Source organism: Pyrus communis, chromosome 17 (assembly GCF_963583255.1).
Source record: "Pyrus communis chromosome 17, drPyrComm1.1, whole genome shotgun sequence".
NCBI classification, from domain to species: domain Eukaryota; kingdom Viridiplantae; phylum Streptophyta; class Magnoliopsida; order Rosales; family Rosaceae; genus Pyrus; species Pyrus communis.
Window position 1 is genome coordinate 2,665,737 of NC_084819.1, and position 12,339 is coordinate 2,678,075.

Below are 12,339 nucleotides of genomic sequence, written 5' to 3' on the forward strand. Positions count from 1 at the left end.
AACAGGATTAGGTGTAATAAGGATTTACGCTCTAGTACTACAATCACGTGAAGACTGGCACTACAAGCATCACATACAATTCCTAATTGCCTATAGCAATCTAGGACAGGACTGACACCTACAATGGATCCAAAGTGAGTGTGTGGTGCAATGTGAACATACACGTGAAAGACTAGCCCTGGCCCAGGCGAGTACTAACACCAGTGCAACACACAATGAGCAGATAACGTAAATATGATTATGCCACAGTAAATTGATAATTTGATAATTCTAATCAATACAATGATATTCATTACCGTAAATTCAATTTAAGGCATAAATAAGACTACGCATACCTGTGCATCCCGTAGGGTGTTGTATAATTTCATAATTTCCTTTAATACGCTAATTCTTATACACGTCACGATAATCTACGCATATTGTAGAAAACTCTTTATGAAATGTGTAAATGGAAACTAACAAATATATATACACACACACACTATAGAAAAGAAAAAATCCACTCACAGATACCGGCTAAGACATAGCCGTTCGAACTAGGAAAGTCGAAGTCTCCGATAGTAATTGCACCTAAGTACAACATTGGGACCCGTTAGTAAAACTTGATTTAAATGTTTGAATTTGGGAAAACGGGGTGCGGATTTAAAATCAGAGAGTCGAAATACGCTAAAGAGAGTCCAGGGAAATTTTCGTAAAAAGTCAACGGTCAACCCTAAAAAGTTAATCAAAACGTCCCGGTGATCAACTACGTTAAAGCTTTGGAATTTAACTTTGGTATTTTATGAGTGCGTTTGCGATGTGTAACGTTGTGAGTCAAGCCTATGTTGTTCTCCTCACTTTTTTTACTTATTCCTCCCCCACCCCAAAAAAAAAAAAAAAATTTCTCCCTCAGTAATTTGTCCCCAGTTTGGACCCGCCAAATAATTTCTTTCCAGTTTGGACCACAGCCGGCCTCAGACCAACTCCACCGCATTTTCTAGGTCAAAAGTAATCACAAAACTAAAATATAATTCGTGATTACATCAATAAATAGTTGCGTACTATTATTTTTGTCATGAAAGACACAATTAATATTATTATATATTCCTTATTGCTTAGCCCACATCAATTAATTTGTCAAAATGTTCTTCGGCCTTAACAATTATTTTATCTGTAGGTGATTAAGTGCGTAATTTTATGACCGACTATTAGATACTAACTTATTGTAGCCCACTGATTAAGAGATTCGCTCAAACTTTTTAATTCGTGATTACATCAATAAATAGTTGTGTACTATTATTTTTGTCATGAAAGACACAATTAATATTATTATATACTCCTTATTGCTTAGCCCACATCAATTAATTTGTCAAAATGTTCTTCGGCCTTAACAATTATTTTATCTGTAGGTGATTAAGTGCGTAATTTTATGACCGACTATTAGATACTAACTTATTGTAACCTACTGATTAAGAGATTCGCTCAAACTTTTTAATTCGTGATTACATCAATAAATAGTTGCGTACTATTATTTTTGTCATGAAAGACACAATTAATATTATTATATACTCCTTATTGCTTAGCCCACATCAATTAATTTGTCAAAATGTTCTTCGGCCTTAACAATTATTTTATTTGTAGGTGATTAAGTGCGTAATTTTATGACCGACTATTAAATACTAACTTATTGTAGCCCACTCATTAAGAGATTCGCTCAAACTTTTGAAGCATGGGTATAGACAAACACCCTTCTTCAAACATTGCATGAATGATACAAATTTCAATGCTTATTATCGGGATCAGTATATTATAAATCACTTCGTAAATATTATCTCTGAAAATAAAAAATAAAAAAATTCAACATGAGCTATGAAATATGTTGCTGGCTACTAGCCCATTTTCGTGATTATTGAATTTGTTGAGATACTAAAGCCGTATGCATCGCTCCAGAGAAAAAACAAGCGTGCGTTGCAATGTGAACATACACGTGAAAGACTAGCCCTAGCTCGAGCGAGTACTAACACCAGTGCAGCATACAATTAGCAGATAACGTAAATATGATTATGCCACAGTAAATTGATAATTTGATAATTCTAATCAATACAATGATATTCATTACCGTAAATTCAATTTAAGGCATAAATGAGACTACGCATACCTGTGCATCCCGTAGGGTGTTGTATAATTTCATAATTTCCGTTAATACGCTAATTCTTATACACGTCACGATAATCTACGCATATTGTAGAAAACTCTTTATGAAATGTGTAAATGGAAACTAACACACACACACACACACACACACACCAATTAATTTGTCAAAATGTTGTTCGGCCTCAACAACTAATTTATCTGTAGGTGATTAAGTGCGTAATTTTATGACCGACTTTTAGATACTAACTTATTGTAGCCCACTGATTAAGAGATTCGCTCAAACTTTTGAAGCATGGGTATAGACGAACACCCGTCTTCAAACACTGCATGAATGATATAAATTTCAATGCTTATTATCGGGATCAATATATTATAAATCACTTCGTAAATACTATCTCTAGAAAAAAAAATTTTCAACATGAGCTATGAAATCTGTTGCCGGCTACTGGCCCATTTTCGTGATTATTGATTTTGTTGAGATACTAAAGCCGTATGCATCGCTCCAGAGAAAAAAACAAAAGCCATGTGTTGCGTCCTGGCATCTCGTCACTGATGTTGGTGATTGTTTATTGCAAGTTTAAGCATGAAGCTACAACATAATTTCTCGATAAATTGAATAATATTATGTCCATCAATGTTTCATCAACCCTAGCGGGCAGCCCTTGGCCTTACCTGTTGTCTTGGCTTTGAACGCGTTGAATTTTTGTACGCGGAAGATAAAGGTGCTTGAGTTGGGGTTTTTTCATTTCTTCTCTTTAACGATTTTCTAAGAAAGCCTGAGCGTCATAAAATTTTCAATAACCTAAATATCCCTTTTTCTTTCTTTCATATATTATCAATCGCTTGCTTCTTTCTCTTCTTTTTTACTCACAATTTACAAGTCTATTGTTAGTACCTTGAGAGAAACACAAAAACAGATGGAGTGTATCATGACGATCTTGCAGATTTGCTGCAGATGGTTAACATTTTCTTCTCCGTCATCTGCTACTGCTGGAGATGATGATGATGATGGTATTGTAGCTAATATCCCCCCTCGTCGGGAAAAGTATGATGTGTTTATCAGTTTCAGAGGTGAGGACACCCGCCGTGGTGTTACCAGCCATCTTCATGCTGCCTTACTTCAGAAGAAAATTGAAACCTACATAGATTACAGACTTCAGAAAGGAGAAGAAATCGGACCTGCCCTTCTAGAGGCAATCGAGAAATCCACGCATTCGGTGATCATTTTCTCACAAAACTATGCTTCTTCCACATGGTGTTTGGATGAACTCGTGCATATACTCGAATGCGAGGAAAGATATGGCCAGAAGGTTATACCCGTATTCTACGACATCAATCCATCTGATGTACGAAAACAACATGGGAGTTATGCGGGTGCCTTTGCTAAACTTGAAAAACGTTTCAAGGACAGTATTGATAAGGTGCACAAGTGGAGGGATGCTTTGAAGGCTGTAGCCGATCGGTCTGGGTTTGATTATTCAAACAATCACTGGTAAGTAACTCATTATTTAACTTGTATAAAATTATAAATTTTCTTTAAACTTGTGACAATTTGATTAGATTTGGTAAAGCATTACTCTATTTTAAACTTGGGGAGGGGTGAGGCACTGTAGCTTTGCTACAATGCAATTGAGGGGAGATTTTGGTTTTAACAAGACTTCATGCCCAAGCGGTTCGGATCGAAAAATTAGTCATGTAATTAAAATCAAATCCTAAAAAAGAGTGGTTTTTTTTTTTTTTTTTTTTTTTTTTTTTTGTAATTTAGAGGACAACATCACTAGTGGCGAAGTTAGAAATTATCGAGAGAAGGGACGAAATATAAAAGGATAAAAATTTTAAAATAATGTAGACAACCAAATTCTTTTTATAGTAGATAATATTAACCCCATTCATAATTTATTAATACAAACAAGTTATATTTATTGTTGTGTTATGAAAACGTAGCATAATGGGTCATTATCAATAAAAGTAAACCTTTTTCTCAGTATAATCAGCCAAACTAACACTCAACTATTATTCTCTCACTTCCCAGCGCAATGATGTCTGACAATTCTTTACTGAAAATACAAAAAGATAACTTAGTCAAACGTCACTATTTGTGATACAAATCCAAAGAAAAAAATATATATAAGTTGTGATAGGTGTGATTGCTAGATGAAAGACACCTAGTGGCTAATTTGTTTGATGTTATGGTAATCAAGTGTCAAACATGCAATCTCTCTTTACTTGTTTTATAATGAGTTAATGCAAAACGCTCCCTGTATTAATTGGTACATACACTCCCTCAAGTTTCACGCATCTTCATAATCTGTCCATCTTCTCTAATGGATAACGACTTCCATCACCTTTGAATTCACCTTTTAAAACCAACCTTTCCTCAGAACCTATGATGATGGCATAATTAAACGGCGACCCATGGAATTAGATTCATACGTGCCCCCATCTCCTGATCAAGATCCGTAAACTGGTGTTTCCTCTAAAGACATCACCATCTCAGACAACCCCAACATGTCGGCTCGCATTTACCTCCCAAACATCCATCAAAACAAAACCTAAAAGCTCCCCATCTTGGTTTACTTTCACGGTGGTGCGTTCTGCGTGTTGTCCGCCTTTGGACTCCACCCACTGCTGTCTCAATCCTTTGTTTGCCTTTGATACGAAACGCACCGTTTCGTTTAATTCTTTTATTCCCAAAGCCCAAACGATGTTGTTTAAAAATAAAAAATAAAACCCTGGGGAGCTGCGCAGCAGCATGGAGAGTGAGAAGGGCCATCGTATTTTCCAGTTTCTGGCGGAAGCAAAGGCGCTTAAGACTCACTCCTTGGCTTATTTTCCAGCAAGCGGAGGGGCGGCCGCCCCCTCGTCCCTATGTAGCTTCGCCATTTACATCACATAAAAAATAAAAATAAAAAGAATATGTAATGTAAATAATGAAACAAAATAGAACATTTTAATAGAAGGTGTAATCACAAAATATAATGTCTTTGCATAAGAGATAGATGTAGCATGCAGTTCAATCGGCTTTTCGAACTTGTTTACAATAACCCTATTTACATATATTTACAACAACTCAACTCGATTTGTACATATATGCAGTGGCAAAGCCAGAAATTGACGGGGCGAAGGACGAAAATTTTCAAAAAATTTTTGATCCTTTCCTCCAATGCCTAAACCCTTTCTCAGTGTAGGTATCACTTCCATCATTCCCCGCTTTATCAAAATCAAAGTTGAAAAGATAACAATAATGGCAAAATGCGGCATCTTTTTCTATACTATACTTGAAGAAGGACCACCTAGAATAATAGGAAGACTACTCGGAATATTAGAAGAAGGACCACCCCGAATATTTGAAGGATGATTTATGCACTGTTTCTTATAGTACCGTTCCATTGCCACTGGGTCTGCCAAAAATGCTTCAAGTTTTAACACAACCTACAAACCCAGAGACTAAATCATAAGGTGCTATAGCATATGCTACATTTACATTGTTCTCCAACATTTTAATGGTGCTCCCAGTTACCTTCAACTGACTCAAATGGTATCCAAGAAAATAGAACTTCGAAAATCGCAACAGCTTAATAAAAGGACCAAACTTTCTAAATTCCAAGGATCAAATGGAGAATGCAGATGGATTCATTGCAAATACTAGAACACATTTAAATCTACAGATCCACATAAATAATCACAGAAATCACACCAAAATCACCACCAAATCATCAAAACCATTGAACAATCCCAGAAATTACTCAATGGCCATTAGCACAAATCGAATTTAAATAATAGCAATTAAATCCCAACGAAAAATTAAACAAAAAGCCAACATACCAGTAAGAAGGGGCCAAACGGAACGGCGCGGGTTTGATGCTGGAAAATCTTATTTGTCAAGTTGGAAATTAGGGACGGGGACAAGTGGTCCTCCCATAGTATTTTTTATATATTTTTTTTCAAATTAAGCCCAATTGTCCAAACACACCGTTTCACTTACTTTTCCAGAACCAAAACGACATCGTTTCGGCTTGGAATTTGAAAAAAAAAAAAAAAAATGTTTTCCCTTCTCTGCGCAGCCATGGAGAACTGCAGCAATTGTGAGCTGCAATCCGGTGAGACCAGAGGGGCGATGGGGCAGCAAACCATGATTTCTGGGCACGTTTTCCGGTGAGAGGAGGGGCTCCCTGCACCTTAACAGCTTCGCCACTGCATATATGTACAATCATATTTACAATTCTATTTACGGATACACTGTCCTTATCATATTTGAAGCAAACAACCAAACGGCATATGATAATTCCAATTTCGATCCACCCGTATAATCCCGGAGCTAAAATTAAATCTCACGCCTACCAAAACACACAACGCAAGAATCTTTACTCAGTTAGCCTCCAATCTATTTACAACTCTAGAGTAAGTACTTCCAAAAGAATATGAACTTACACACACACGCGCGATCCCAACATACGTCCAGGGTTGAGCTCTGGGATTTGACGGCGGACTTAAAAACCACCTACAGACACTTTATGTCCAATCATTCTAGATAACACTTGCATCCTCTGTATTACCGAGGTTGCTGACACAGAGTTAGCAGATGCTTATTCCCCATATACCGTCATTGCTTCTTCTCCAGGAAAAGAAGTTCACGACCTGTAGGCCTTCTACCTCCACGTGGCAATGTCCGTCAAGCTTTCATCCATTGTAGGAAATTCCCCATTGCTGCCTCCCGTAGGAGTCTGGGCCGTGTGTGTGTGTGTGTATATAAATATATACCCGATCTCAACGTACGTCTAGAATCGACACATGACACAAGGACGTAGAGGACATCGTAACATACGTACAAGATATGAATGAAATATTAGAACTAATACCTCATAATAAACATGATAGTGGACTCTACCCCACATACAAATCTGTACTGTCAAAATACACAACCCTCACTAGGGACAAGACATACCTATAGGCTCAAAATACAAGTCCCAAAAGAGATAATACAATGAAAGGTAAAGCGGTAAACTAGTCGCTCCAAGTCTCTGATATAATGCACCCTGGCACGAATATCAAGACATCACGTATTATCGTTGCCTGAACTGAGGTTTAATTCGGCCAGGAAGTGGCCTGAAATCACCCTAGACCGTCGAAACCTTAAATGGGTGTTATTCGAATCGTTATCAAATTGAACCTCAACGCACCAACCAGTGTTTGGGCTTGTTCCTGGGTTCAAGGAGAGTCTATTGGTGGCATTGGTCGAAGGAACAAGCTTCAGAAACGGCCGATCGCCATCCAATACTCATGGACCCGTCGGTGGAGTTCTTCGCGAAACTGAGGCCAAATCTCGGCGAGTTTTTGTGGAGATTGAAAGGAAACCGAAGGGAAACTGACGTCGTGATGGAAGGTCAAGAAAAGCTAGAAAAATCGACATAAATCATGTCAGAAATTGTAGAGGGTTTGGGTCAGGAGTAGGGTCGCGAGGGGGGAGTAGGTCGCACTGGGTTGTCTTCTCTCTTCTCTGATTGGTTTCCTCATTATCACTCTCTCTCTAATTGGACCTGCCCCAAATTCATGGGAGCTTCTAATTATATATTAAACATATTTTTTTAATTGAACTTCCAACGTCTGTAACTTCTTCGTTATCACTCCGATTCGCGAATAACTTTCGCCTACACACTCATGGAATTTAGTTCTATTTGAAAACACTTGACCTCGAAAGGTCTACGAATTTTAAAAGATTAATTACGAAAATTTATACCTTGTAACTATTCTAAAATTAACATAATTAGAATAAATTAAAAATAACGTAAATAAATACGTAATTAATAATGAAAATCCAGGGACTAGATTTCACATCCTTCCCTCTTAAAAAGAGTTTAGTCCCCTAAACTCAACGCACCAGAGTCAAACAGATGTGGATAGTGTTGGCGCATCTTGTCCTCCGTCTCCTAAGTCAATTCCTCCACGCCATGATTGTTCCATAACACGCGCACTAAAGAAATAATCTTGGTGATGAGAGCTTTCTTTCTTCGATCGAGGATTTCAATGGGGTACCCATCATAAGTAAGGTTCTCTATAACCTGAATAGGCCCATATGAAATGACATGAGATGGATCAGTTCGATACTTCCAAAACGAAGATACGTGAAACATCATATGAATGTGTGATAGCTCTGGCGGTAATGCAATACGATAGGCAACCTTGTCAACTCTCTTTAAGATCTTAAAACGGTCCAATATACCTTGGACTAAGCTTCTTTTACGCCCGAACCTGAGGACGCCTTTCATAGGAAAAACCCGTAAGAAAGCATATTCTCCAACCTCGAATGTCACCTCATGTCTGTAAGGGTTAACATAACTTTGTTATCGACTCTGAGTTGCTAATAAGCCTGCACAGATCATAGCAACCTTTTCTGCAGCAATTTGCATTAACTCTGGCCCCAACAGTCGATGCTCACCTACCTCATCCCAATACAAATAAGATATGCATCTCCTTCCGTAAAGTGCTTCGTAAGGTGCCATCTGAATACTCGTCTGGTAACTATTATTATACGCAAATTCAACCAACGACAAATGTTTATCCCAGCTACCTTTCAAATCAAGTACACAAGCTCGAAGCATATCCTTCAAGGTCTGAATAGTGCGCTCTGACTGATCGTCGGTCTGAGGATGAAAAGTTGTGCTGAAACTTAACTTAGTCCCCATAACATTATGAAGACTACTTAAAAAATAAGAAATGAAACAAGGATCAAGATCATAAATGATAGACACTGGAAATGTATGTAACTTCACAATCACATCTAAGAAGAGTCTCGCAAGTCACTCCAGAGTATAAGTCTTCTTAACGGCAAGAAAGTAACCCAAATGGAATCATGCCTATCTCGAGTCTTCAACAAGCCTGTCATAAAATCCATGGTAATGTGCTCCCACTTCCTCTTGAGAATAAGGAGTGATTGAAGTAAGCCTGTGGGCCACTAATGTTCTGATCAATAGGCTTAATCTTTATCCTCCTCAGATCCTCTTCTAACTAACCAACCTGAAGTGATAAAGCTGCAACACTAGCAAACCACTTCTTACTCAGAGCATCAGCAACTATATTCGCCTTGCTAGAGAAACTAACAATCATAATCTTTCACCAACTCCAACCACTGTCTATGTTGTAAGTTTAGCTTCCGCGGAGTGAAGATGTACTTGAGGCTCTTGTGATCGATGTAAATCTCACAAGAATCTCCATAAAGATAATGTCGCCAAAGCTTTAATGCATAAACCACAACAGCTTGCTCCAAATCATGGTTTGGATAGTTAAGTTCATACGGCTTCAACTGGCGAGAACCATAGGCTACTACCATGTCGTGCTGCCTCAGAACACAACCTAGTCCCTTACGAGACGCATTGGTGTATACCACAAACCCCCAGAACCAGATGGAAGGTAGACTTGTGTTTGAAAGGTATACCACAAACACAAGTCTACCTTTTGAAAGGTATACCGCAAACACAAGTCTACCTTTCAGACTCACTAATGGGGATCCGAGATGAGGACATAGCGAAGACAACTTTTCAAACACAAGTCTACCTTTCAACTCCTCAAAGATGGCCTTGCACTTGTCATCCCAAATGAACAAAGTATCCTTCCTCGTCAGTCCCGTCAAAGGAAGTGTCAATGTTGAGAAACCCGCCATGAATCTCTGTTAATATCCAGCTAAGCCAAAAAACTCTGAATCTCAGTCACTGTAGTAGGTCGACTCCAACCAACAACTGCCTCCACCTTCGCAATATCCACCATAATACCATCATGCTAGATCACATGGCCAATGAACTTAACACACTCCAGCCAAAACTCACACTTGCTAAACTTAGCTTACAGTTGACAATCTCTCATAGTCTATAGAACAAGTCGGATGTTTCTTGTCCTCAGTTGCACTCTGTGAATAGATTAGGATATCATCAATGAACACCACCACGAACTGATCAATGAATGGTCGGAATACCCGATTCATCAAATCTATGAATGCAGCTGATGCATTTGTCAGGCCAAACGGCAAGACTAAGAACTCATAGTGACCATAGTGAGTCTGAAAAGTTGTCTTCGCTATGTCCTCATCTCGGATCCTCAATTGATGATAACGAGTCATCAAATCTAGCATACTAAAATACTAAGCACCTTGAAGCTGGTCAAATAAGTCATCAATCCTCGGTAGAGGGTACTTATTTTGCATTGTCACCTTATTAAGCTCACGATAATAGATGCACAAACGTATAAATCTGTCATTTTTCTTCACAAAGAGAACGAGAGCACCCCAAGGTGAAATACTGGGTCGAATTAAACCTTTATCCAATAACTTCTATAATTGTGTTTTTAGCTCTCTAAGTTCCAAATGTGCCATATGATACGGAGCCTTAGAAATAGGTGTTGTCTTTGGCATAAGGTCAATATTGAACTTGATCTCCCTCACTGAAGGCAAGCTATATAACTCTACAGGAAATACATCAGGGAATTCTCTAACAACTGGAATAACGTTAATCTCAATATTTTTTTGCTCAATGGTTATGACATGAGCCAAATAACCCTGACATCCATGGCTCATAAGTCGTCTAGCCTTAGTGACTGATACCATTACTGGTGGTGGAATAGGTTTATGAACTCTAGCAAACTCAAACTGAGGTCTATCAGGTGGTCGAAACGTTACCACTTTCTCAAAACAATCAAAATTTGCACGATAAATGCCAATAATGACATCTAGATCTCGCATTTGTTTATCATCTCACCCTGACCTATGCGAGCCTCACAAGATCGAACTACTTGGTCAACAATATAAGGCCCCAGAAAAAAGAGTAAAATGCACAAAGACTAAACAAAAGTACTTGATATAAAAGAATTCTCGACTCCAAGATCAAACAATGCCCTAGCAGGGAGCAAATCAAGATGAATAATACATATGACTATATTAGGCTCAACCTCGCCTTCATAGTCAAATAGTACACAAACCCTGCCAACTCGCTGAGAACCCATTTGAGACATCCCAATTCTACTGCTATGGGCCCCAACTTGTTAAGAACCTTTTCCAAGTTGTTTGTCGCTATACTGTTCAATCCTTTATTGCCCAATCCTTTACCAGCTCGAGGCCGAAGGTGCTCAAGAAGGCCTACTCTACGCCGAAGATGTTATTGAACCCCCCAACATCAGCAGTGGGTTTGCCAGCTCATCCAGCAGTAGTATGTAGGCAACCTCGTAAAAAGTGACCAGTCTCCCCGCACTGATAATAAGTCTTAGAACCATCTCTACATGCATCATAGTGTCGGCGTCCGCAGTGAGCGCAAATCCATGGAATTGTCTTATGTGGCTGGTCTCTGGATCCTCTAAAATAACTCTGTGAACGCCTTCCAGAAGAAGTATAGGGTTCGCGCATATATACGCTATGAGTACCTCCTAAAAAATGGCTCTGATGATTCGCCCTAATAGAATGTTGAGAGCCTCATGTAGAAGTAGCATGGAACTCTCCAAAAGAATTACCCCAATGTCCTCCATGTGATTATCCCTGAGAACCACTAAACGAGAATCTCTGGCGTTTTTCGAGATTCGCTAAAAAATACATCAAATAAGTGGCACTCTGACCGGGCCCTATTCCTCTGCTCTCCACTCACTCGTGCATCGCACTCCTCATTAAGCTCTGATGGACATGATGATCGTTCGCCTGAGTGAATGAAAGAAATCCCTAGACAGATAACAGATTCCTGATACTAAGCTTAAATCCCCTAATAAGTTTCTTCGTTTTCTTCTCTTTAGAGATGTGCTAAAAGAAACGGTAAAGTCAAGTAAAATGGGCCACATAATCAACAGTCATGTCAGTGCCATGCTCAATAATGGCAAACTCAGCCTCCAGCTTATCTTAAAATGACCATGGAAAATACTGCTCAAATAATGCAGTCTGAAACCGCTCCTAAGTAAGAGGTCCTCTAGCTACGAATAAAGAACGATTGATCTGCCACTATTCATAAGCCTTGCCTGTCAACATATACGTTGCATGCTCTACCTGCTCATCAAGTGAGCATTGCAGGACGGTGAAAACTCTAGCAATCTAATTGATCGAGGACTCAACCTTCCATGGATCAATACCAATGTTCTAAAAAACGGCCTAGGCATTGGTGACCCGAGTCGTTTTCTTGCAAATCGGTTGGAAAAATCAGTTGGGCTCTAAGCGGCCGCCTAGGCGGGCTAGGTGGCGCCTAG

General features: G+C 38.9%; 2 protein-coding genes across 2 annotated transcripts; one reads left to right on the top strand and one right to left on the bottom strand.

Moving 5' to 3' along the window:
• Positions 1 to 3,062: 3,062 nt before the first annotated feature.
• LOC137723229 (toll/interleukin-1 receptor-like protein) lies at positions 3,063 to 3,629 on the top strand. Its single transcript, XM_068462389.1, has one exon. It carries the CDS (start codon positions 3,063 to 3,065, stop codon positions 3,627 to 3,629), a length of 567 nt encoding a protein of 188 aa, XP_068318490.1.
• Positions 3,630 to 8,474: 4,845 nt separating this feature from the next.
• Positions 8,475 to 9,790, bottom strand: LOC137723230 (uncharacterized). Its single transcript, XM_068462390.1, has 2 exons — positions 9,232 to 9,790; positions 8,475 to 8,881 (listed from the first exon to the last, which is right to left on the bottom strand). The coding sequence occupies exons 1-2, from the start codon at positions 9,788 to 9,790 to the stop codon at positions 8,475 to 8,477; spliced, it is 966 nt and encodes a 321-aa protein (XP_068318491.1).
• Positions 9,791 to 12,339: the final 2,549 nt, after the last annotated feature.